At 41.1% G+C, this 26870-nt stretch overlaps 1 protein-coding gene across 1 annotated transcript in view; it reads right to left on the bottom strand.

Annotated features, from left to right (window-relative positions):
* The window catches only part of LOC101109476 (zinc finger protein 665-like), a 43255-nt gene extending 16388 nt beyond the window's left edge, over positions 1–26867 (bottom strand). The window contains exons 1-6 of the mRNA XM_060397854.1: positions 26821–26867; positions 24768–24845; positions 21058–21184; positions 13430–14902; positions 4821–4879; positions 4344–4541 (exon numbers count right to left, since the gene is read on the bottom strand). Of these exons, the coding sequence (XP_060253837.1) occupies positions 4344–4541; positions 4821–4879; positions 13430–14902; positions 21058–21184; positions 24768–24782 (1872 nt within the window). The 5' untranslated portion in view covers positions 24783–24845; positions 26821–26867. The remainder of the gene's footprint in view (positions 1–4343; positions 4542–4820; positions 4880–13429; positions 14903–21057; positions 21185–24767; positions 24846–26820) is intronic.
* Positions 26868–26870: the final 3 nt, after the last annotated feature.

Here is a 26870-nt window from a genome sequence, read left to right as displayed (position 1 = left end):
ATCGAGAGTCCTGATGCTCAATGCTAGATGCACCAGGGCCCCTTAAACACTATTGAGGTTGGACCCCACACTGACAATATAAAAAGGAATATCTGGTCAGGGGGTACAAAACATGCGTACCCAGAAGTCTTCATTGATCTAAGGCAAGCCTGAGTTGACCGGCACCAAGAGGAGGCAAGTCGACCCACCCCTCACATTCTATTTTCCAGCTTGACTGAGGTTAACAGATAAAGAACAAGTATGTACATATAAGGAACCCACTGTGATTATCTGATGAAGTAATTTACACTTTTGTCAACTCACAACTAGCATTTTCCTTCTGTGTGACAAGAATATTGAAGTGTTACTCTCTCAGCAAATACCAAGTATATATAAACACAGTATGATTAACCACAGTCAACGTTAGATGCACATGCTGCAAATATTGACCTAAATATAGTGATTTAATTTCCTCTGGATAGCTAGACAGGGGAATCTCTAAGTCATTTTCTGTAATAGCCATACCATTTACACTTACACTTAGATTACACAAGAGTTCCCTATTCTGTGTGTGTGTGTATGTATGTGTGCATGCATGTTTTGGGACAGGGTGGGAGAGGACAGGAGAGAAACTAGCACTGGCTTGGCAGCAAGAAAGTAGCAGCTACACCTTATCAAGGATGTCCCCCTGTACTACCGTTCATTTGGTGTTGCCAGTCCTCGATTCCTGGAACAATCTCTCCCTACATTGAAGAACTTAATGGCCGCTCTCAAGTTCTGTCCACAGAAGCATGCCTAGCAAAACCTCTCTAATGAAAACTTTCTGCCATTTGAAGCTTAGTACTCATTATTTCCTTCCCTTTTCGACTCAGATGAACTTATAAACTCTCATGGGGTCCAACACAGTCTCTATAAAACCCATAATGATCCACTTATTCTGCTATAAAAAACCACACACACACACAAAATCCCAAACTCTAATAAATCATGCCAGAGAGAAAAGTACGTATGAAGACACCCAAGGATCCACTGGATGCAAAACACCATGTTTTCATTCACTGTAACCTCAGCCCAAAGATTGTCATCTTTGAAAACTACATATAAAAGATGTTTTCAGCAATGCACAAGCCCCAGCGAGACCCAAACATCTCCCAAAGAAACACCCCCAATTCCCCTGTTGTAGCTTTCACACTGCAACTGAAAATTTGTGACACAAAATACTGACGAGTACTAAAGGTAAACAACAAAATGACCTCTGAAACTTTTCTTATATTACTCTAAAAACTGTAGAAAGATTCCTTTCTCTCTCTCTCTTTTCCCCTGGAGCAGGAAGGATTTACTACTTGCAAGAAGTAATGGAGATCTTTCTCAAAGCAGTGTCCGTACACAACGATTCTTGACACCTCCCCAAAGACCCAACACAAGTCACTTGTAGAGCACAAGGCACCCATTCTCCTGCACCCAAGGATCCCTGTGTGCTCAGCTCAGGCTGTACTTCTAACATTGGAGGAAAATAATTTTCTGTGCCTGAAACCACTGCCTTCATGGAAGCCAAACCATGGAAGCAACCCAAATCTCCATTAACAGAAGAATGGATAAAGAAAATGCAGTACTTTTATATATAATGAAATACTACTCAGCCATTAAACAAAATGAAAAAAAAAAAAAAAAAGCCATTTGCAGCAACACGGATGGATCCAGAAATCGCCATACGAAGTGAAGTTAAGTAAGATAAGGAGAAATATCTTATGGCATCCCTTAGATGTGGAACCTAAAAAGAAATTATACAAATGAACTTACAAAACAGAAAGAGACTCACAGACTTAGAGAACGATTGTGGCAGGGGGTGGGAGGGAAGGGATAAATAGGGAGTTTGGGATGGACATGTATACACTGCTATATTTTAAATGGATAACCAACAAGGACGTACTGTATAGCACATGGAACTCAATGTTATGTGGTAGCCTGGATGGGAGGGGAGTTTAGGAGAGAATGGATACAGGTATATGGATGCCTGAGTCCCCTCACAGGTCACCTGAAACTATCACAGCATTGTCAATCAGCTAAACCCCTATACAAAACTACAAGTGAAAAAAAGAAATCCACAAATTTGCATTTAATGCTGAGAAATATTTCTACTATGGTCACTTCTCCTCAGAGCCTGTGTTCCTGTCTCCAAGCCAGCATTTTTGTTTTTCATTCTGGGAAGACAGGGACCCATATACAATTCTACAAAAACTAGATACTCTCTCCAAAAAGAACTGCCACGCAGAGAAACACCCAGTTTGGCCAATCACCTCAGGGTCAGGGTTGCTCTGACTGAGTTTCTGGTCTAGTCTCTCATCTGCATGTTATAAGCAGGCTCCCTGAGGCCCAGAAGGGAGACATTTTTTGAAAAAGTCTTGGTGGAGTGAACAGAACAGCAGTGTTTCCCAAATGAGATCCCACAAAGTCAGTGGGCAGTTTGTCCTTATCACCTGTTCCATTTAAAACACCATCTATCAGGTACCTGATCAAAGGAAACTTCTCTTTCAAGGTCTGATCACAGACACCAAACAGGTAATTCTTCTTTTCCAGAAAAATCAAAGTAAAATAATTTAAACTGTCGCAGCAGCACAGCTGCTGGTGCAGAAAACATTGTAAGGGTTTAGCTTAGAAATAAGCTCTGAGCAAACTTCATCGTGAACAGAGGAATAAAAGAGGCAAAAAAATAGAAGGGATTCAAATCCCTTATATAAACCAGCATAGTATTTGCATATAACCTACACACACCTTCCTATATGCTGTAAATCATCTCGAGGTTACTTATAATACCAAATAAAATGTGAATGCTATGTAAAAAAAAAAAAAATTAGACTAAACCAGGTTAAACCAGGTTTTGACCATTAATATAAAAGACATTTCTACCAAGTACTCATCAAAAGAATCTAAACGTATTTACTAGATATGAAAGAATTTTTCCAATATATTAAGATAAAGCAGGGAAAGCACTTTGGTGTTAAGAATATCTGAATCAATAAAAGGAAATACTCTTGCATTCAATGCTTTTAAAAAATTACGGATATATCATATTTAGAAAAGAACCACATGAGTAGAATACATATTACCCCAAACTTCACAAGTTAGTAATTATTTGCAGGGAATTAGTCATTTAATGCAGTAGTATATATATAAAGTTAACAACAAGAGAAATGTAAAGGAAACAGAGAAAAAAGTAAATCCATTATAGAAAAAAGCACTTTTAATGTTTCTTTAAAGAGGTACTATGTGGTGACAGAACCAGTCCTTTCTTGTCCCACTAGTGCCCCCTCCATCCCATGCCAGGAAATGGAAAGGAGTGACCCACACCTGTCTTGAGTCAAGTTCCTTGGCTCAATAGGGACGTTATCTTGTCATCATACAATTACAAAATGTACAAACTTTCCAGCTTTGCAATATGAATCTTCATCTGTATAATTTAAGCAAACAAAATTTAAATTTATTAGATTTAGAAGCCAGAAAACAGTGCATCATAACTTGGTCCAAATTCAATTAACTCACCTCTCCCATCTGGACCCAGTTTCCCCTCTACCTGCACTATTATGCGTTTCCATTTAATTGTCTATCTCCATTTCCTCCCTGCCCGCCCCACCCCACCCACCACGACCCCGTTTCTATCTTCTTTTTAATATTTTCTATTCTGCTGCTGCCTCTGCTGGTCTATTTCTCTCTGCTCTCCTGCCACACTTTGCAACTCGTTTCTCCTCTTGTTGCCCTTTCCCCTCCATATCTTTACAGTTCTGCCTCTTTCTTCCCCCAGCTCAACTCCCTCTGCCCTCCGGTTACAAACCTTCTCTGCCTCTTACAGTCCCTTCCTCCCCACTCTCAGGCACCCCACGTATCTAGGCTTCCGTTCTGCTCTGCTAGTCACACGCTGTCATCTGTTCCTCTCCCAGGACCTCTCCCGGCTCCACCTTTTATTCTCTCGCAGAATCTCTGTGAAGTGCCTCACCGCTGCTGCTCCCCTTACTACCAGTGATCGAGGCCCCCCTCTCCCCATGTTGCTGCCCAATCCCTGGAAATCCGGCTTTATAAATTTCTCAATTTTATTCACCTGCCATTTTCAAGGCTAAATCTATTTCATCTTACGATCTCTTTATAAGCCCCTCAGCCATCCTCTGTCTCCATCCGTTTTCCGTTATTCTTTGCACCTCATCAGTTTTCCTCTCTCTCAGGTTTCTTTTATCTGCGGCTGCCGATCCCATCGCCCACTTATTTATGGCAAAGGAGACGCAGTAAGAGGGCCGCCTACGGGAAGAGACCGTTTTCCAACAGAGGGAAGAACTGGGGGCTGAAGAACGTTGGCCGGGGTCACCAGCCCCTACACGGGGTGAGGGGACGGGCTGACAGGGAGGCAAGGCCCGCGGGGCGGAAGAGCGGCCTGAGGAGACGCGAGGCCAGGGGGGCCGGGGTCTCAGGAGCGGGGCGGGCTCTCCCGAATCCCGGGACCGGGGAAAGGGCGCGGCCTCCAGGGGCCGAGATGGCGAGGCTGAGGGGCGCGAATCCACCTCGCGAAACGAGGGCTTTACATGAAGCGAGGGGCAGAGGTAGGAAAGGGTTTTAAGCAGGAAAATGTGCAAAAGGCGGTGTCTACTGAGGCCAAAGGCAGGGACCGGCCTCTGAGATTTCAACCCAGAGAAAAATACACCCAGTCCGTAACAGCTACGTCTGGATTGACTGGGGGCGGAGAGGCGGGTGCTGGGATTTTATGCCCGTGCCAACCCCCACGTCGTGAGGATGGAGTTGGAAGGGGGACCCCCGCCGCCACCGCCGCAGAGTTACACTACCGACGAGTAACTTACTCTCAGCGGGGTGACCGTCTCTCCTCGGAGTCCGCTTCCGGTTCCGTAAAGAACGGCGCCTGAGGGGCCAGAGAGGGGCTTCCGGGGGCGGGGCCTTGGCGGAGCGCTAGGTGCCTGGAGAGACCCCCGGAGCCCGCAGGGAGTGCTGGGAGGCGGGGCAGGCGCAGAGCCGGGGGCGGGGAGTGGGAGGCTGATCCTATTCATTTGAAATTGCTTTTTTGACATGTATTGTCCCACTTTGGTGGGGGGCGGGGGGGTGCGGTGCTGGGTGCTCCTTGCTGCCTGGGCACTTCTCTAACTGCAGTGAGCAGAGGACTACTCTAGTCGTGTGTGGGCTTCTCATTGCGGTGGCATCTCTTGCCAAGAGCACAGGCTCTGGGGCACACAGGCTTCAGTAGTTGCAGCTCCTTGGCTCCAGAGCACGGGCAGTAGTTGTGGCCCACGGACTTCGTTGTCCCAAGGCACGTGGGATCTTCCCCGACCAGGGATGAACCCATGTCTCCCGCAGTGGCCGGCGGATTCTTTACCACTGAGCCACCAGGGAAGGCCCACTGTCACAGTTTCAAGGTGAAAGCTGGGCCAGTTGCCTGGGCCAGTTATACTGAAACTAAGATGTATCCTAACACGTTGAAAACGGTTACAGTAAAAAGTTGTTTTTTCCAGCAGTTGGCTTACATCTCCAATTAACTGTGTATGAGATAAAAGGTTCCAGGTAAACTTTTTAAATATCTTTCCCCAACTCGTTGTCAACAGGAAACCTTACATGTTTGACAAATTATATGTAGTTTATAAATATCTAGATCATTCCCAAATAAGATAAACGACTAAAATACTACTAAAAATAGTATTTTGCCTTACGACTCCATAACTATTTGTTTTTGTCTTTGAAATTTTTGGGACTCGGGACAGTAAACTACACAGAGAACAACACAGCATTTTCCCACACTTTCCATCAGATCTTACTCCCTTCCTGGTGAGGCCCTCACATACACAGCAGCAGTGGGCACCTCAGAAAATGCAACAATCCCCTTCAGGTCACAGACCAAGCCCTGGTCCATCTCTACTTAGAGCAGAACGCTCCCACTCAGCCCAGATCTCAGCCCTCAGGAATAGGAGGACTCAGAGTCCTGAAGTTCAAGGAAGGATTCAGATTGGAATCACCTGGGGAACCTTAAATATAATTAACCTTGGGTCTCACCCCATTTATTTGAAAAGGACTGGTCAGGGCACAAACATGTATTTACAAAGTGCTTCTTTGATCTAATGTTAAGACTGGGTTGAGCATCAAGGATGGATGAATGGATAGTGAAAATGTGGTGTGTGTATAGAATGGACTATCACTCAGGCATAAAATCTTTTTTTTTTTTTTTTTGGCTGCACTGTGCAGCCTGGGGCATCTTAGTTCCCTGACCAGGGATTGAACCCAGGCCCTGGCAGTGCAAGCACTGAGTATCAGCCACTGGACTGCCACGGAATTCCCTAAAATAAAGAAATATTTCCATTTGCAACAACATGGAAGGTACTAAGCTAAGTGAAAAAAGAGTCAAAGACAAATACCACATGGTTTTACTTATCTATAGAATCTAAAAGAGAAAAAATTGCAAAATACAGTGAAAACAGACACAGAAAAAACATGTGATTTCCAGAGTGAGGTAGAGGAGTGAATTATGTGAAGGAGTTTAAAACGGGCACATTGACAATTACACAGTAAGTCAGGAGCATGTATAATATACAGCATGAATAATAGGGTCAATAATATGGTAAGAATTTTGTTTGGGCACAGATGGCTACTAGACTTACTGTGGTAGGTCATTTCATAATGTTTGCAAAAATTAAACATTAAATATTACACCTGAAACAAAAATTGTACAGCAATATGTTTCAACTAAAATTAAAAAGATGTTCCACTGGAGAGACACCATACTAAACTAATTAATATAGGTGGCAAGGCCCATAACCAGGGCAGTCACCTCACTTGATATCAGAAGAAAGACTTTTGAGGAAAACCACACAAACGCATGAGAAAGCTGATCCAAATTTTAAGCCTGGTAGAACATAACACACTTCTTTCTAGGGAGAAACTTGACGAATGTACTGAATGTGATCAACTTTATAAAAATATATATGCCTTTGTGGTCTTGAAAGAATTAATATAATATAGAAACCATACAAGAATGTTAAGACTTTGCAGCAATTACTCAGGATACTTCACAAGGAATTCACACTAGACAGAAACATGACAAATGTAATGGGGAGATAAATCTTCAAACAATCCTCTCAATGGACTTAAAAATAAGAAAACTTACAGTGGGAAGAAACTCAGTCTATTAGGTTTGAAATAACCAATCTCAGATGTTAAATTCTACAGAGAATTGAAAGTTAAAATTTCTTAAAATTCATGAGTTGATACCTGTCAAAGGATCAGACATCTGTGGAAAGATCTAGTTATCTGCAGATGGTACATTGTTGATTCAATTATCTGAGGTCTCCTGAAAAGGGTCCATTAATGACCTTACAACCTGAAGTTTGGAATCTGTTGATGTTATTGTTCCATTATCTGCCTTTCATTTGTCACCATGATAGTCTCAGGGAAAAGATGGGTAAGATGAAACCCTACCTATTGCATTAGGTGGGGTTTATTCATATTCATGAGACCAGGAAAAACTAGGACACTGATTTTAAGAAGCTGCTGCTCCTGCTGCTAAGTCGCTTCAGTCGTGTCCGATTCTGTGCGACCCCACAGAACGGCAGCCTGCCAGGCTCCCCCGTCCCTGGATTCTCCAGGCAAGAATACTGGAGTGAGTTGCCATTTCCTTCTCCAATGCATGAAAGTGAAAAGTGAAAGTGAAGTCGCTCAGTCGTGTCCGACTCTTAATAACCCCATGGACTGCAGCTCACCAGGGTCCTCCATCCATGGGATTTTCCAGGCAAGAGTACTAGAGTGGGGTGCCATGGCCTTCTCCGGATTTTAAGAAGCAAGATGGTATTAATTTGGGAGCATGGGGACAGCCAGAGTAGAGATGTAAAAATATTATCTAAAATATGCTTTGCGAAAAAATAAATAAATAAATAAAATATGCTTTGGGGACCTCCCTGGTGTGCTTCCCTGGCTCAAACGGTAAAGAATCTGCCTGTAATGTGGGAGACCTGGGTTTGATCCCTGGGTTGGGAAGATCCTCTGGAGAAGGGAATGGCAATCCACTCCAGTATTCTTGCCTGGAGAATCCCATGGACAGAGAAGCCTGGTGGGCTGCAATCCATGGGGTTGCAAAGATTCAGATACGACTGAACGACTAACACACAACACACACACCTGGTGGTACAGTGGCTAAGACTCCACTCTTAGTGCAGGAGGCCAGAGTTCAATCCCTGGTCAGGGCACTAGATCCTAAATGCCAAAACAAAAAGATCCCATGTGCTGCAACTAAGACCCGCTGCGGACAAATTAATTTAAAAATAAAATATCATGTTTTTGGTGGCCATGACACCTTCTCTAGATATGCTGTTATGAATGAGGGCCATCATTGATGATTATATGAAAGATTATTCTAGCAGATGGTCAAGAAATAGAGTAGAACTTGACACTGTGAAAGTCAGGTTTTCATATGTGTTTCATGATGGGCTACATGTGGAAGAAAAAAAAAAGAGCAGGGGAACATGGGTTTTTTTGGTTGTTTGTCTGGTTTTTAACTGCACCTCATGGCATGTGGGATCTTAATTCCCTGACCAGGAATTGAGCCTGTACCACTGGCATTCGAAGGCACAGTCTGAACCACTGGCCCACAGGAGAAGATCCTCTCTCCCTTTTAAAAGGGAATAGCTGTTATCTACCATGGTGGTGGTGATGGTGGTTTAGTCATTAAGTCATGTCCTACTCCTGTGACCCCATAGACTGAGGCCCACCAGGCTCCTTTGTCCTTGGGACTTCTCAGGCAAGAACTAGAGTGAGTTGCCATTTTTTTCTCCAGGGAATCTTTCCGACTCAGGGATTGAACTCGCATCTCCTGCACTGGCAGGTGGAGTCTTTACCACTGAGCCACCAAGGAAGCCCTTTGTTGTCTACCATAGATTATGGAAAATTCGTTTTATTTCAGAACGCTGCAGACAGAGTATTACTGAAGTTAATTCAGCGAAAAGAACAAGAGTAGAGAGTGCTTGACAGGGATTCAAATAGGCACACTGTTTTTACATTTTCATACTATTTTGTTTAGAATGTATCACTTTCCATATCTAAATGAATGAATGAATGAAACTTCCCTGGTGGTCCATTGGCTAAAACACTACATTCTCAATGCAGGTGGCCCAGATTCAGTCCCTGTTCAGGGAACTAGGCCCCACAAACCACAACTAAGACCCACCAGAGCCAAATAAATAAATAAAAATAAATATTAAAATAATTAATACCTGCCTGCAATGCATTAGACCCAGTTCTCCTGTGTTTCCTGCATTGGCAGGCAAATCCTTTGCCACTGAGACACCTGGGAAGCCCCATAGCAGTTACATTACTATATAATTAATATGAGTCTAATCTTAAAATATATTTGGAAGTGATGTTAGAATATTTCCCAATCACAAGCCTCCTGTATATTTCTCACATTCAGGTAGAATGACATGGTTAAAAAGCATTTCAAAAAAAACAAATAAACAAACAAAAAAAAAGGCATTTCAAAACGGATTCTTTGATTCCTTGCCCTGATACTGGAATCAGAATAACTATATCAAAATTGGCAGTCCAGTGGTTAGGAATTGGCACTTTAACTGCTGAGAGTGCAGGTTCAATCCCAGGTCAGGGAACTAGGATCCTGCAAGCCACATAGAATAGCAACGCCCCCGCCCCGCCCCCGCCAAAAAGATGGTGAATTATTTAAGTGTAGTTAGTATCAGATAGAGCAGAAAGGAAATAAATCTATGACTCATAAAACATAAGGGCTCTAAAAAGTTTTGCTTGGCATTTCAAACATGAGGCAAAGTCACCATATGTTATGTGGAATATTATACTCTAGGTATAAAGAACAAAATCTTTTGATATAATCTCTCTCTAACACTTTTTCCCCCTTTGTTTTTCTTTGTTCAAGAGAAAAATATTAAATTAGAAATTTCACATCTATTATTAAAATTATGGTGCCCATTTAATGCAAATGGCTAATAATATCAGCAAATAATGACTAGGATTATTGTTTCATGAAAATTAGACCAAATCTATATCGAAAATTGTTTTGCCTCTCAACCTTCACTCTTCTTGGTCATTCAGCAGCCATCTTGCTGTGAGGACACTGAAGACTAAGTGCTCATGGAGGCTGAAGGGGCAGAGCACTCATCACATCCCACATAGCATCTTCTGGAGCTTCCTGTTTGGTGAGAATGATAAGCCTAATTCTTTCAGTTACTATTTGCCAAATGGCCTCTCACCCACGAATAAAAACTATCCTACCCGAGAAACAGAATTACTATTTTGTCATGGGTGTAGAATGGAGCATTACTGAAAGAATCCTGAATTGAAAATGTGTATTATAGCGGGGGAAGGAGAGAGTGGAATGAATTGAGAGAGTAGCATTGAAACATACACATTAACATGTGTAAAACAGACAGTTAATGGAAAGTTGCTGCATAACACAGGGAGCTCAAACCCAGTGCTCTGTGACAACCTAGAGGGGTGGACGGGGTGGGGGTAGGAGGGAGGTTCAAGGAGGAGGGGGCACATGTAGACTTATGGCCGATTCACGTTGTTGTATGGGAGAAACCAACACACCACTGTAAAGCAATTATCCTCCAAATAAAAATAAATTTAAAAAAAGAGAAAATGTTGTAGATTAAAAAAACTTCATGAAGACATTTCTTATGAGTTAGATCTGTTTAGCACATGTTGGAGAAAATTCACAATGTGTGAATAAATCACACTGTGAGAATTTATGAGAAACATTCAAAATGCTTGGGTGTAACAGAGTAAGGAATTTGGTGCCACAAATACAATATGATTACGTTTAATATTAGACTATTTGACTTACTGCTCTATGAGCCTACCTATTACAGAATGCTTTGCACTGATAAAGTGCATTCACACACCTGTCAGTTGAAAATGGTTTCAATCATTGGATATCAAGCAGGAAATAAAATCAATACCCTGCCTTCAAGGAGCATATTCTATAGGGGAAAGTCACCAATAATTAAATCATATATGATGGTGTTAAGTACTACTAAGGTGTACATGTACAAAGATGAAGTGACAGGGTGCCCTAAATTAAACAATGTGTTCAGAAAATGCTCATGTAACAAGAAGACATCTGAATAAAATCTTTCATTAATTCAAAGTGTGCGCCATCCAGATACAAATGGGGACACATGAAACAAAGGATCTAAGTGGCTTCTGGATCCTGGAACATAAGGCTTTGGCTCATTTTCCAGTTCTGACCTCCAGAACCATAAGAGAATAAACTTGTGTTCCTTCAAGTCTCTCAGTTTGTGATAACTTGTTAAAAGTAGAAACAGGAAATTTAAGGAAATAACGCACGTAGAGAATCAAAAGAATCTATACAAATTTCTAGAAAAAAGTATAATTTGCAAGGTGTCAGGACATAACATGCAAAAATCTATTGTAATTTTATATGCATGCAATTTACAAATGGAAACTGAAATTAAATATAGAATACGATGTTTGCTCAAAAAGAAGAAAAATGTGTAAATCTAACAAAATAAAGACTTTTATGCTTAAAACCTACAATGGGAAAGAATGAAATCAAAGACGATCTATTTAGGTCATCTGAGAGAAACAAGATATTCACTGAACTGTTAATAAAACATACATATGTTGACTGAAAGATACAACATAAGAAGTGATATTAAAATATCCCAAATTGACATACAAGTTTAATGCATTTTCCATCAAGATTTTTGTAGATTCAAATAAGATTATTCTAAAAATAACAGAGAGAGGCGAAAAAACTAGAAGAGCTAAAATACCTGAAAAATACTGCAGTGGTTGGAATCGCCCCACATGATCTCAAGATTTCTAATACAGTGACAGGAATCAAGACTGTGTGGGATTTGTGGAATAACAGACGCAAAGACCGATGGAACAGAATGAGGAGACAAGAAATAGCCCTCCATCACTACAGCTTTTCCCAGATGGCACAGGGGTAAAGAATCCACCCGCCAATGCAGGAGATGCAAGAGACGCAGTTTCAATCCCTGGGTGGGGAAGATGCCCTGGAGGAGGAAACGGCAACCCACTGCAGTATTCTTGCCTGGGAAACCCCATGGACAGAGGAGCCTGGTGGGCTACAGTCCATGGGGTCACAAAGAGTTAGACATGACTGAGAACACCACACAGGACATTAACTCTTGAACAGCACAGGTTTCAGCTGTGTGGATCCGATTATATGGGCATTTTTTCCTAATAAACACTACTACAGTACTACAGGATATGAGGTCAGTTGAATCTGAGGATGCAGAACCACGGATACAGCAAGATAGCATTAAATTATACATGGATTTAGAACTGCTCAGGAGACTAAACCCTAACTCCCTGCCTTGTTCAAGGGTCAAGTGTACTTCCCATTACTTTTTCATAAAGGTACCCAGGCAGCTCAATGAAGGAAGGCTGGTCCCACACATGTCAATGAAATATTCATAGTACAAAAGAAAATTTCTCCATTTAAACTTTACATCTGTCAAACATCAGCAAAAAGTTAATCAATGCTCTAAAACAAATTATGGAACTTTACACTATAAGAGATTTAGGAAAAATGCTATAGAACAAAAAGTTCAGAATCTGGAACTTGACGCAGAGTCCTTAGACATGTCACAAGAGCGTGACCCAGGGAGAATATACAAAAACCTTAGAGTGAAAAGCGTTTTTGCCCTCAACCTTCAGCCTTCTCAGTCATAGAGCAGTCATGTTACTATAAGGTGGAGCTTAAGTACTCATGGAGGTTACAGAGGCAGAGGACCCCATCACAACCCACACGGCAGCCTCCGGACTTCCTGTTAGATGAGAATGATAAACCTCCTACTACTTTCAGTCCCTGTTCTCCAGGTGGTCTGTCACTCACAAATAAAAACTGTCCTACCTGAGCAATAAGATTACTATTTCACATCCATGGCATCTGTGAGATAATCTTGAGAATGAGTTAATTAATAAATTACTCCTCTTAAGGCCTGACCACAATAAAATACATTTATCTAGTTTCTATGCAGAATGAATTTTCCAATGAAGCCTAAGATGTGGATACCTGCTAAAAGCCTTGTCGTATCACTGTATTATTAAAGTCTCTCATCAGAATGGGTCACCTGATGGTAACTCGGGCTTGACACTGAAGGATTTGCCACACTCATTTTATTTGAAAGGTTTCTCTCCAGTATAAATTATCTGGCAGATCTCAAGGTATGAACTTGGGCTGAAGACTTTGAGATACTTAGTACATTTATAAAGTTTCTCTCCACTCTAGATTATCTGATAGAAGATGAGGCTTGCAGGCACAAAATCTTTGGCATACTCATGACATTTGCTTAGCTTCTCCCTACTATGAAATCTCCAGTGAACTGTACGCTGTAAATTTTGAGTGAAGACTTCCCACATGTCACACTTACATAGTTTCTTTCATGTATAAATTATCTGATACTTAGTGAGGGCTGAGAACTCAGTAAAGGCATTTCAAGTTCATTACACATGAAAGCCTTCTCTACGTTATGTATTCTCTGATGAACTGCAAAAACTGAATTTCGACTGAAGACCTCCCCACACTCATGACATTTGTAAGGTTTCTCTCCCGCGTGAATTCTCTGATGCTTTCCAAGGTTTGGCTTTTGAGAAAACAACCTGCCACACTCATGACATTTGAAAGGTTTCTCTCCAGTATGAATTCTTTGATGACTTTCAAGATTTGCATTTCGACTGAAGACCTTCCCACACTCATTACATTTGTAAGACTTTTCTTCAATATGAACTCTCTGATGCTTTGTAAGGTATGCTCTTTGATTAAAAAATTTGCCACACTTATTACATTTGTAAGGTTTTTCACCAGAATGAATTCTCTGATGACTTACAAGATTTGAATTTTGACTGAAGACCTTGCCACACACATTACAGTTATAAGGTTTCTCTCCAGTATGAATTCTTTGATGACTTGCAAGATTTGAATACTGATTAAAGACCTTGCCACAATCATCACATTTGTAAGGTTTCTCCCCAGTATGAATTCTCTGATGTCTTCCAAGATGTGAATTTTGACGGAAGACCTTACCACACTCATTACATTTGTAAGGTTTCTCTCCGTTGTGAATTCTCCGATGAATTCTAAGGCATGAATTTTGACTAAACACTTTGCCACATACATCACACTTACATAATTTCACGCCTGTATGGATTACCTCATGTGTGGAGAGTTGAGAGCCACGAATAAAGGTTTTGCCACACTCATTGCATCGGTAAGGTCTCTCTCCGGTATGAATTCTTTGATGACGTTTAAGGGAGGAATTTTGACTGCAGACTTTGCTACATACATCACATTTATACACTTTCTCTCCTGTATGCCTTATCTGATGTCTACGGAGGGATGAACTGTGATTAAAGGTTTTACCACACTCGTCACATTTGTAAGTTTTCGCACGAGTGTGAGTTGTCCAATGACTTACAAGGTGTGACTTTAGACGAAAAACATTGCCACATATACCACACTTATATAATTTCTCTCCTGTATGGATTAGAAGGTGTCTACTGAGGGAGGAGCCATAATTAAAGGATTTACCACACTCGTGACATTTGTAAATATTTTTCTTAAATATATGCAGTTCATCCTGAAAGCTTAACACAAATCTATTTTTAATTGGCTTCTTTCCTGCATTCCACCTACCTTGTCGATCTCTTCTGTGAGTTACATTTTCCTTATATATTACAGGTATTCCTTTGTAATTTCTTTCATCATTCTTCCACTGACACCCAAAGTCATCTTCCTGGATTTCCGTGAAGCAAAAATATTTCATTTCAGGGCTTTCTTGTCTTTCCAATGTCACTGTTTGGAATGCATCTCCTCTATCACTACTTGCTATTGGTTGTAATTTCTTGACCACATGTATATGAGAGATATCTACAAGATACAAAGAACCATAAAGTGTATTATTCAGTACAACTCATGAATAAAAGTGTAATGTTGAATATATGACATTAAACCAAAGGTAGGGAACTGCCTGGCAGTCCAATGGTTAGGGCTCTGTGCTCCCACTGCAAGGGTGATGGGTTCGATCCCCAGTCAGGGATCGAAGATGTTGCACAGCATGGTCAAAATAAAATAAAACAAACCAAAAGTACTACTTATGCCCAATAAGGTTATGAAACTTCCGAATCATGACCTTAAAAATTTTAGGAACACTAAAGGAATAGACTCTTTACTAAAGAAAGAGTGATTATATGTCAGGTGAGTATGACATGGCTGGATACCATCACTGATTCAATGGACATGACCTTGGGCAAACTCCAAGAGATAGTGAGGGACAGGAAGGCCTGGCATGCTGCAGTCCCTAGGGTTGCAAAGAGTCAGAGCACAATTTAGAGACAGAACAATAACAACAATGACAGCTGAGTACTAACACCCTGTGACAAAAACATTCACACTAGACAAATGTAGGTTAACTCTCAAAGAAACAATATTTTGTCACTATGACACTAAAGTATATACCAATTAACAATACATATACTGTGGTCTCGCTATTAAGGAGACAAAAAATATACTGTACATATATTCTGTATTCTATGTCATACAAATAAATGCTAAAGACCACACAATCCACTGTAATGTACATGCTGCTGCTGCTGCTAAGTCACTTCAGTCGTGTCCGACTCTGTGCGACCCCATAGACGGCAGCCCATCCCAGGCTCTGCCATCCCTGGGATTCTCCAGGTAAGAACACTGGAGTGGGTTGCCATTTCCTTCTCCAATGCATGAAAGTGAAAAGTGAAAGTGAAGTTGCTCAGTCGCGTCTGACCCTCAGCAACCCCGTGGACTGCAGCCTTCCAGGCTCCTCCGTCTGTGGGATTTTCCAGGCAAGAGTACTGGAGTGGGGTGCCATGTACATAACCCAAAACAAACTTATCTAATGAACAACTAATGGGCAGTATGGAATTACAAAATTACAGCATATAAAAATGGAAGAATTTGTTAACACAATTTTTCACAAAAAAATTTTCTGAATATCTGCTATAGAGCTATGTACCCATAAAGAACATGCATTTTACAACATTAACAAATGGTACATGTCAGTTGTACTCTATAATAAAAGCTGAAAAACCATCATATATTAATCACAAGTAAGAGTTAACCAATAAAATATTCTAGAGTTATGTAACCTAACAGCAAATAAATAAAGTCATTCCCAGCCTTCATAGAACACTTAAAATTCTCCAGTTCATTGGCTCTAAAAAGATATGTAATAAAGAGCAAATATCAACTAGGGTCAGACACAATGCTGATTAGCACAAACTGGAGATGAAAAGCATATAAGATGTGATGCAAAATAGTATTATAATAAACATGACAGAATATTAATATAACTATTTATAAAAAGTAACTTTTCAGGCTTCCGTGGTGGCTCAGTGGTGAACAATCCGCCTGCCAATGCAGGAGATGTGGGTTTCACCCCTGATCCAGGAAGACTCCACATTCCTCAGAGCAACTAGTCCGTGTGCCACAGCTATTGAACCTGTGCTCTAGAGCCTGGAAGCTGCAACTATCAAAGCGTGCACACCCTAGAGCCCTGCTCCACAAAAGAGAAGCCACAACATGAGAAGGCCACACACAGCAGCTAGAGAGTGGCCCCTGCCCTCCACAACTAAAGAACAAGCACAGGAGGCAATGAACAGTCAGCACAGCCAAAAATAAATACATAATTTTTTTTAAAGCAACTTTTCAATCATGATTATAAAACATGCAAGAGTCTAAGCCATCAAAGAACACTAATTTTTTCAAAAGGCTTGTTTTTAAAGGTTTAAAAAGCAGGAGGTAAATCAACACAAGTTTTCAAATCACAGGTTTGACTCACAGATTTCTATGCATGACCACAATTGATACAGAAAGTACTGAGAGACACAGGATTTGAACCGGAACTTCCAAATAATAACAACATATTCTAAAGGATGACTGCTCACCCTAGCAGTATAGATTACAAAATATTAAAACAAATCCCAGGAGTTTAAAAAGAGTATTCCAAGGGAGACACAAAAGAAGTCAGCCATGTAACTAATAATGTTATTTAGCCACCCTTCCTGAAAATGGTTTTTCTAAGTCTTCACAGCTGCACATAGTGATTTTGGTCATCTCATGAGAAAGTCGTACAACAGAAAAAGAGGGACCATTTTTACACTGAGTGATGTGGAAGGTGGAGCGATGAGTGAAGGAGTGCGGGGAAACTGGGATGAAAATAATGATTTAAATATGCGAGCAAATGACAGTCTTCCCATCCACATAAAAGCACCATGTGAAGAAAGGTCCAGAATGAGAAATGGCATGAGTGCAGCACAAGGTATATGCATACGTGGGAGCACAGCTAGTGACTGTATATCTAGATGAACATAACTGTACCAGAGAGCAGCCAAGATGGCGGAGCAGACGTGTCCTATGCTCACTTCCTCTCATGAGCACAACCATCTCACTTTCTTTCCCGAGCACCAAAATCACAATAATCTGCATTATGACCATCACTGACAAAGACTAAAATCTACCAGAAAATACCTGCTACAACTAAAGCCATAAAGAAAGAACCCCAACAACACAGGAGGGACGGGGCGGACCCATGATACAATCTAATCTCATACTTTGTGTGGGTGACAGACAAACTGGAGAATAATTACATACGCAGTTTCTCCCACAGAAGCCCCACATCAGACCCTCCAAACCAGGGGTCCGACATCAGGAAGAGGAGAATGTGAATAAAGTTTTCCTGGAATAAACTCCTACATCATTTCCTCTGGCTCATAGAGGATGGTCATTAGTATCTGGAAACAAGATTGACACCATGTCCTTGAGATGGGCTTTCATGACAGTCCTCAAAGCCAAGAAAAGAAAAAAAACAATGGGGAAAGACTCATCAGTGAGGCTCTCATGATACTTTCTATCTCGTATCCTACAACATGCTGACCAGTCTACTAAGTAGCTTCAAGTGGTGACTTAGTACATAGCAGGAAAATATTTAAAAATTTAAGGAAAAGCATTCTCCATCAAAACCTTTCTGTTAGTAAATTCAACCCACAGAGAGTCCATCTGGAGCTGTCTACTACAAGTGGATTATCATAGTAACGAAACTGGATAAAATTATAGACTCTAGGAATATCTATTTCAAAAGCAAGTTTCACACTCAAGATTATAAACTTTTCTACTTGAAGCCAAGAATGTGCTAGTTATTTTTATATTTCTCCCAGAGCCTAATGAAAGCCAATAAAATACTTAATCTATTTATTTATTGTTTATTTAATCACACATACACACAAAATCCCTCAAGTTTCAAAAGGCAAAATTCACACAAAGGTAGAATATGGAATCAGGAGAGTATACTGATTAGGTACAGCCACAGAAGAGCCATAAAAGAGTGGAAAAAAATACAAAATTTGGTGAAGAGATGAAACCATGCACTCAACCTAAGATGCCAAACCAATAGCTTGAAATATACACATATTTCCCTCATGAGGAACTAGGAAGTAAAAGAAGAGGATCTCTTTGTCCACTGTCTTTGTAGTTTTGCCATGTAAAAATTAAGCGAGACCCAACCTACCTCCCTGTTTCACACATCCCTGAAGTGTGTGGCAAAAATCAGAACAAAAGAAATGGCTGCGAATCTAAACAGGGGAGGGGGCTTGAGACAACAGCTCCCTGAAGGTGCCACATGGAATCAAAAAGCATGTGCTTTTGATTTTGATCAAATGCCTTCCCATCTTCTGATTAGATCTTTTGAAGAACACAAATCGGGATGAAAGGGAGAAAAGCCCAGGGAGTGAGTCTGGAAGCATCAACTCTTATTTATATAGACTGAGAACTGAGCATCCAATGAAATTGAGACCAGAGAGAGAAGTGAAAGGGGGTAAAAGACCCTTTTAAAGCAACCCTCTTACATAGGCAAAACACCCTCTGACATAAATCACAGCAGGATCCTCTATGATCCACCTCCCAGAATTCTGGAAATAAAAGCAAAAATAAACAAATGGGATATAATTAAAATTAAAAGCTTCTGCACAACAAAGGAAAATATAAGCAAGGTGAAAAGACAGCCTTCTGAATGGGAGAAAATAATAGCAAATGAAGCAACTGACAAACAACTACTCTCAAAAATATACAAGCAACTTATGCAGCTCAATTCCAGAAAAATAAACGACCCAATCAAAAAATGGGCCGAAGAACTAAATAGACATTTCTCCAAAGAAGACATACAGATGGCTAACAAACACATGAAAAGATGCTCAACATCACTCATTATCAGAGAAATGCAAATCAAAACCACAATGAGGTACCACTTCACACCAGTCAGAATGTCTGTGATCCAAAAGTCTGCAAGCGATAAATGCTGGAGAGGGTGTGGAGAAAAGGAACCCTCCTACACTGTTGCTGGGAATGCAAACTAGTATAGCCACTATGGAGAACAGTGTGGAGATTCCTTTAAAAATTGCAAATAGAACTGCCTTATGACCCAGCAATCCCACTGCTGGGCATACACACCGAGGAAACCAGAATTGAAAGAGACACATGTACCCCAATGTTCATCGCAGCACTGTTTATAATAGCCAGGACATGGAAACAACCTAGATGTCCATCAGCAGATGAATGGATAAGAAAGCTGTGGTACATATACACAATAGAGTATTACTCAGCCATTAAAAAGAATACATTTGAGTCAGTTCTGATGAGATGGATGAAACTGGAGCTGATTATACAGAGTGAAGTAAGCCAGAAAGAAAAACACCAATACAGTATACTAACACATATATATGGAATTTAGAAAGATGGCAATGATGACCCTGTATGCAAGACAGCAAAAAAGACACAGATGTGTACAGCGGACTTTTGGACTCAGAGGGAGAGGGAGAGGGTGGGATGATTTGGGAGAATGGCATTGAAACATGTATACTATCATGTAAGAATCGAATCGCCAGTCTATGTCCGACGCAGGATACAGCATGCTTGGGGCTGGTGCACGGGGATGACCCAGAGAGATGTTATGGGGAGGGAGGTGGGAGGGGGTTCATGTTTGGGAACGCATGTACACCCGTGGTGGATTCATGTCAATGTATGGCAAAACCAATACAGTATTGTAAAGTAAAATAAAGTAAAAATAAAAATTTAATTTTAAAAATAAATAAATAAAGCAACCCTCTTCATGGTGCTCAAAGTCAACCAACAACTAGTTCACAGGGACCAGATGGCAGGGTGTAGACCATGATGAAGACTTTGCTTTTGTTTCTGGTGGGGCTCCTCCAGAGGGTGAAAGAATACATTCTACATGCTGAAGAACAGAATGATAACCCAGGCGTAAGAAAAATGTGCTCTCAGCATTCACAATAAATAAACTTCTGTTTTCTGAAAAGAAATCTCCCACGTGGGTAGAGTTACCCAAAGACCAGTAATACTGCCACTTCCTCTCTGCCCTTCTGAGATCTAAGCTGTGTTCAGACTTTTGATACATTTCTATCATCGGTGGTTTGCTCTTTTCATGTCACTCTTCACAGGCTAGGGCTGTTCCTCTTGTTCCAAGATGGAAATAATATTTTCATCAGAAATAGAAATTTCTGCTTCTCAAAAGAATGAAATGTGAAGAGCTGGGGCTTTTCTAGCTCTTTGTTCAGGTGAGGAGTGAGGACATTGAATGTGGGTCTGAAAAACTCTATCATAGGTTGGTCCATCACCTGCCTCCTACTGAATACAGAGGAAACAGTATAATATTCAGATAATGAGCTCTCTTCCAAGAAGTAGTGGAGCAAAAGCACAGAGGCAGAAAAAAAGAGAATTTGATATTTTAAAAATTTGCCCTCAGCCTTAAAAAATACTTAAGCTCTGGAACAATGCCTGATGTATCATGAAATGGATTAACCATTTGCAGAAAAGCTAAGCTTAAACTCATGATACCACATCATGAAATTTTTCATGTCTGAATCAACAGGGATTTCAGATCAATCAAACAAAACAGGGGCTCCCAAGGGGCACAGAAGGGAAATGCAATGATACCCAAGGACAGATTCCAATTTCTGAAGCGAAGTGATCCTCACCCACAGAGATCAGGTTCCTGAGGGTCTCCACCATCACATCCATGTAAAAGGCCCTCTGAGCAGGGTCCAGGCATTCCCACTCCTCCTGAGAGAATTCTACAGCAACATCCTTGAAGGTCAACTGTTCCTGAAACAAAAACATCTCATCAAAGGGCCATGAAGAGAGTTATTTTTGCACAAAATGAGAAGACGAGAGAGGAGTAAGGATCCGTTTAATCGAAGTATGTATTCTGACAGATCCAGGTAAAGGTATCTGCAGCAAATTATGCATCCATAATTTTAATTTCTTATACCTTTTCATAGAGATTATGATATCTTCCATACAACATAGGTTTTTCACTTTTTCTGGACAACACACAAACAACCTAGAAATAAAATTCAGTAACAGGTGGTCTATGCAGAAATGTTACCTATTATGTTTTATACACCATGTGATATTCAATCTCTAGATGAGCTACAACACCAGTGGGATCTTCAGAGATGACAAAGTCCACAGTGGCTTTACAGAAAGGTAAAAATCTGCAATTATGATGATTACAAGAGCAATGACTCAGAGTGTTTGAACACTTCCTATATACCAAATTTCATTCTTAATAAATTTCTTACATGTATGAAATTGCTATAAACATAACAGCTCATTAGAGATGATCTCTTTCCATCTTACAGAGGAGAATACTGTGCCAGACACACTTGGAGACACTTGACTCGGGTCATGAAACTAAACAGCAATATCAGAACTCAGAGGGTTGGCCTCTGGAATTGAAGCTAAAGAATCAAACAGTTGAATAAGAGAAAAAACAGTATTAAAGGCACACTGACAGAGGATTCACTGAGAAAATCTGAAAGAAATTCATGGTGAACAACATGGAAGAGCATAAAAGATCATCATATATGTGGGCTCACACACAGACACAGAAGATGTTAGTAATCCTATTGCTATTTAAACCATTAACATGATGCTCCAAAAAAATTTTTTGAGGTCAAGGACTATATTTAAGATATAATTTCAAGTGTAAAGATAGATTTGAAATATGATGTTTTTATCAAAACCATGGACTTGTACTTCGATGTACTCACACACACACATGTAAACACACAATTACTTGAAGAGACAGGAGCTCCCTGATGGCAGTGGTTAGGATTCAGTGATTTCACTGCCGTGGCCCTGGGTTCAATCTCTTGTCGGGAAACTAAAATCCCACAAATGGCTTGGCTTGGTCAAAAATTTAAAAAAAAAAAAAGAAAGAAAGATATAAACATTCAACTAGAAGGCTTTTCTTCTCAGATCAGGAAGAAGGCAAGGATACATACTTCTACACTACTGTCCACCGAAGTACAGAAAGCCCTTATCAGAGAAATTAGACAAGAAAAAGAAATCAAACTTATCCAAACTGCAAAAAGTAAAATGATCTTTTTTTGTAGATGACAACCTTTATGTGTAAAAATAGTACAGATTTCACAAGGATATTGCTACATCAAAAAATAACTCTAGAAAAGTTTCAGGATACAAAAGTCCATGCGCAAAAATCAGGTAAATTTCTATACATAATGGTAGTGCTGGTTTAGATTTCTGTGTGCTCAGTCCCTCAGTTGTGTCTGAGTCTTGTGAGCCCATGGACTGTAGCCCACCAGGTTTCTCTGTCCATGAGATTTCCCAGGCTAGAATACTGGAGTCGGTTGCCATTTCCTTCTCCAGGGGATCTTCCCAATCCAAGGATAAAATCCAGGTCTCCCACATTGCAGCAAGATTCTTTACCGACTGCGGTACCAGGGAAGCATATACACAGTGAACAATGTCAAAAGAAAATTTTAAAAGAATCCTATTTCTAAAGCACCATAAGGATACAACACTTCATAAGAAATCCAACAAAGAGGTGAAAAACTTATATACTGAAAACTATTAAACATTGCTATAAGTTACACAAGGAGATACAAATAAACTGACATCCTATACTCTTGGATTGAAAGACTAAATATTCTTAAAATGAACTTATTACCCCAAGTGTTTTATAGATTCAATCTAATCCCTATCAAAAGTCAAATGGCAATTTTGGTAGAAAATGTAAGTTATTACACTAAAATTCATAGGGAATCCCCAAGAATCCCAAATTGCCAAAGAAGAAAGTAAGGAACCCTTACAGATTTCAAAACATATTATAAAGTAAACAAGATGGTGTGGTACTGGCATAAACACAGATACATAAAGCAGTGCAAGAGAACAGAATGCTCAGAATTGCAGTATATCTGACACACAGCATCTCTTAATGTTGTAAAATGCTTTCTCTCAGTGGGTACATGTGGATATATAATCTGTATTAAGATAAATATTTTGTTTTCTTATAAGTTGTTTTATTTTCTCAGTTCTACAATGGTTTTGCAATCCTAAACTACAAGTTATTCAGATTATTTATTAGATAAGCTTGTTTTGGATTATTTAGCATTACAATCGGAGAAGGCAATGGCAACCCACTCCAGTACTCTTGCCTGGAAAATCCCATGGACAGAGGAGCCTGGTAGGCTGCAGTACATGGGGTCATTAAGAGTTGGGCACGACTGAGCGATTTCACTTTCATTTTTCACTTTCATGCATTGGAGAAGGAAATGGCAACCCACTCCAGTATTCTTGCCTGGAGAATCCCAGGGACAGAGGAGCCTAGTGGGCTGCCGTCTATGGGATGGCACAGAGTCAGACATGACTGAAGCAACTTAGCAGCAAAATGCATTTTCAGTGGTGCCAGGACCACAGAATAGAAGGAAGACAGTTTCAGTAATAAATGGTGCTGGAAAACTGGGTATCTACCAATAAAATTATAAAGCTGGAACCTCACCTGTATCAAAATGAGAAACTTCTATGTGTCAAAGGAGGCAATCAGCACAGTGAAAAGGTAACCTCCAAGGAATGGAGATGATGAAAATGGATTAAGAATCTCCAAGTTTCAGAGACTGATTTCATAGTTTAAAATCAAAGGAATGAAACACTTTGTATCACTGATATCTCTGAACTTCTCATTCCATTCCCAATCATCATTATTTTTTAATCATCAATATACCCATTTAGCTTCTGCCCAGTCACTTCAGTTGTGTCTGACTCTTTGCAATCCTATGGACTGTAGCGTGCCAGGCTCCTCTGTCCATGGGATTCTCCAGCCAAGAATACTGGAGTGGGTTGCCATTTCCTTCTTCAGGGGATCTTCCCGACCCAGAGATCAAACTTGCGTCTGCCTGCATCTCCTGCACTGCAGGCAGATTCTTTACCCACTGAGCCACCTGCATTAGCTTCTAATGCAGTATAAAAAGCCAGAACATATTTGCCACAATTAGTCTGTTTTCAAAAATGCACCAGGCGAAAATGCGTATTAACACCAGACTTCCATGTGCAGCTTCTTTATCCTGGTTGACAGAGAGCAGACAGCACATCCAGATGGGCCCTAAGCAATCCTTGCTGCCCAACAGCACTGAGACCCAGTCTCCAACCCGTGGGTGAGAAGCCCTGCCCAGGACGGTGCCCAGGGGAGCCTCCTCACAAGGGCCAAGTCACCGGGTCATAGGGAGACGGGATCTAAGTGGAGAGGACAGGCCCTGAGGGAAGGCCCCGGGTGAGTGTGCATGTACAGGAGACAGGACACTTCAGAGTCGGACACGATTAGCAAGTCCAGAGAAGGGCATTTCAGGAAGGACAGACTGAGAATCCACTGAGAATATGACCTTACCTGAGAAATGGCCATTCCTGACTCTTCTTTGCTCTTCCAGGCTTCTTCCTCAGTCTAATTGAGTCTTTAGAAGTCAATCTTGAAAGGTGAAAATAGGCAGTTTAATGCTTAAAATCAACACACCACCTTCCTATGCCCCAAACACATACACACACACACACACACACACACACACACACACAGATCCCATCATGTAGAACAGACGGCCTTCTGCTGCACACTGTCTCAGGAGGGACTCAGAACAGTCAACTCCTACAGAGAGATCAACAAGTCAGTTCCTACACTTTTTTTCAGTGCTTGATAGATCTTTGAAGATCAAATAGTGTAGGGTATCCTTTTTTTCACTAAATATATATTTTTTCAGATTATTTTCCACTAGAGATTATAAGATATTGAATATAGTTTCCTGCACTATACAGTAGGTCTTGTTTAATTATTCTATATATAGTAGTGTGTATCTGTTCATCCCAAACTTCTAATTTATCCCTCCTCCTCCTTCCATGTTTGGGAACCACAAGTTTGTTTTCAGTGTCTGTGAATCTAGTTCTGCTTTGTAAATAAATTCATTTGTACCATTTTTTTTTTTTTTTTTAAGATTTCACATATGAATGAACTCTGGGAGTTGGTGATGGTCAGGGAGGCCTGGCCTGCTGTGATTCATGGGGTGGCAAAGAGTCAGACACAACTGAGCGACTGAACTGAACTGATAAGTAATATCATGTGTGTCTGTCTGATTTCCTTCACTTAGTGTAACAATCGTGTCTACCTACACCATGTGTTTCCACATATTATTATCCTGTCTCCCTATTTCTATATCGTTCTCTTTTTGTTCCCCTCTACTTTCTTGCTGTTCCCTACCCCCTATTTTCTCACACCTGTCTCACTCCACCCTGCGAATCATTCCCTCTCTTGATGCTCCTTGTCTGTAACCTTTCTGACTGCCCTTCATCTCTATGTATTTCTGCCTCTTTCTTCCCCGTTCTCTGCTTCCTTTGTGCCCTTCAGTTACACCCCTTCTCTGTTACACTCCCTTCCTCCCCACTATCGGGCACCCAAGGTGGTGACGCTTCCTTCCTGCTCTCCCCCTTCGTTCTTGCAGTCAATAATTTTCCTCTCCGCTCCCAATCACCATGATGCTCTAAAGGCTGTGGTTCCACCTTTTATCCTCTCCCGAACTCTGTGTGAAGGGCCTCATCATTGTTGCCACCCTCCTACCGGTAGATCCAGAGCCCCTTTCCCTCTGTTGCTATCCAATTCCTGGAGATCTGGCTGGCATTTTTAACTTAGTTCTCTATTTTATTCACTTTCTACCTTCAAGCCGTAATCACTTTCACTTTACTATTTACAAGTCCCTGTCTGTTCCCGTTGGTTCTCCTTCATTCTTTATCCTTCTCAATTTTTCTGTCTCAGTCGCTCTGTCTGTCTGCTTCTCCTGATCCTCCTCGCCCCTGTATTTACGAGGATGGCGACTGAGTAAGACACCCGTGGACTGAAAAAGACCGTTTGGAACTCTGGACCGAAGAACACTGGGCGTCACAGAGATGGCCCATGTCACCACCTCTACTCTGGGTTAGGGCTGACCAGGAGGGGGCCTTGACGAGCAGAAGGACGGGTCTGACGAGACGTGAGGACTGAGGGGCTGCGAGCAAGGGGGTCTTAGGAACGGGGCTGACTCTCCAGAATTCCGGGAGCGGGGCGGCCGGCGCGGCCTCCAGGGGCCGAGAGGGAGAGGCTAAAGGGGCCGCGAATCCACCTCGCAGACGAAGACTTTACAAGAGGCGGAAGGCAGAGATAGTAAAGGTTTTTAAGCAGGAAAATGCGGCGAAAGGCGGTGTTTACAAGACCGAAGGCAGAAAAGCCAAGGGCTTCGGTACTGGCCCCAGAGAAATTGAAAACGCAAAGGGAAACGGTCTACGAACTCTTAACACACGTCTCGGTTTACATGGCGAGTAGGGGCGTGAGAGGGAATTTAAAGACCGCAGTGACACCAAGACCGTGAAGATGGAGTCAGGAACCGCAAAGCACAGATTTAAGCTAGAGAAGAGAAACTTACGCTCTGCAGAGTGACCTTCGTCCCAAGCATTCCGTTTCCGGGTCTGCAGA

The sequence above is a fragment of the Ovis aries genome, chromosome 14 (genome assembly GCF_016772045.2).
Source record: "Ovis aries strain OAR_USU_Benz2616 breed Rambouillet chromosome 14, ARS-UI_Ramb_v3.0, whole genome shotgun sequence".
Classification (NCBI taxonomy): Eukaryota; Metazoa; Chordata; class Mammalia; order Artiodactyla; family Bovidae; genus Ovis; species Ovis aries.
The sequence above is the reverse complement of the archived record's forward strand: the minus strand, read 5'-3'. Positions and strand labels throughout refer to the sequence as shown.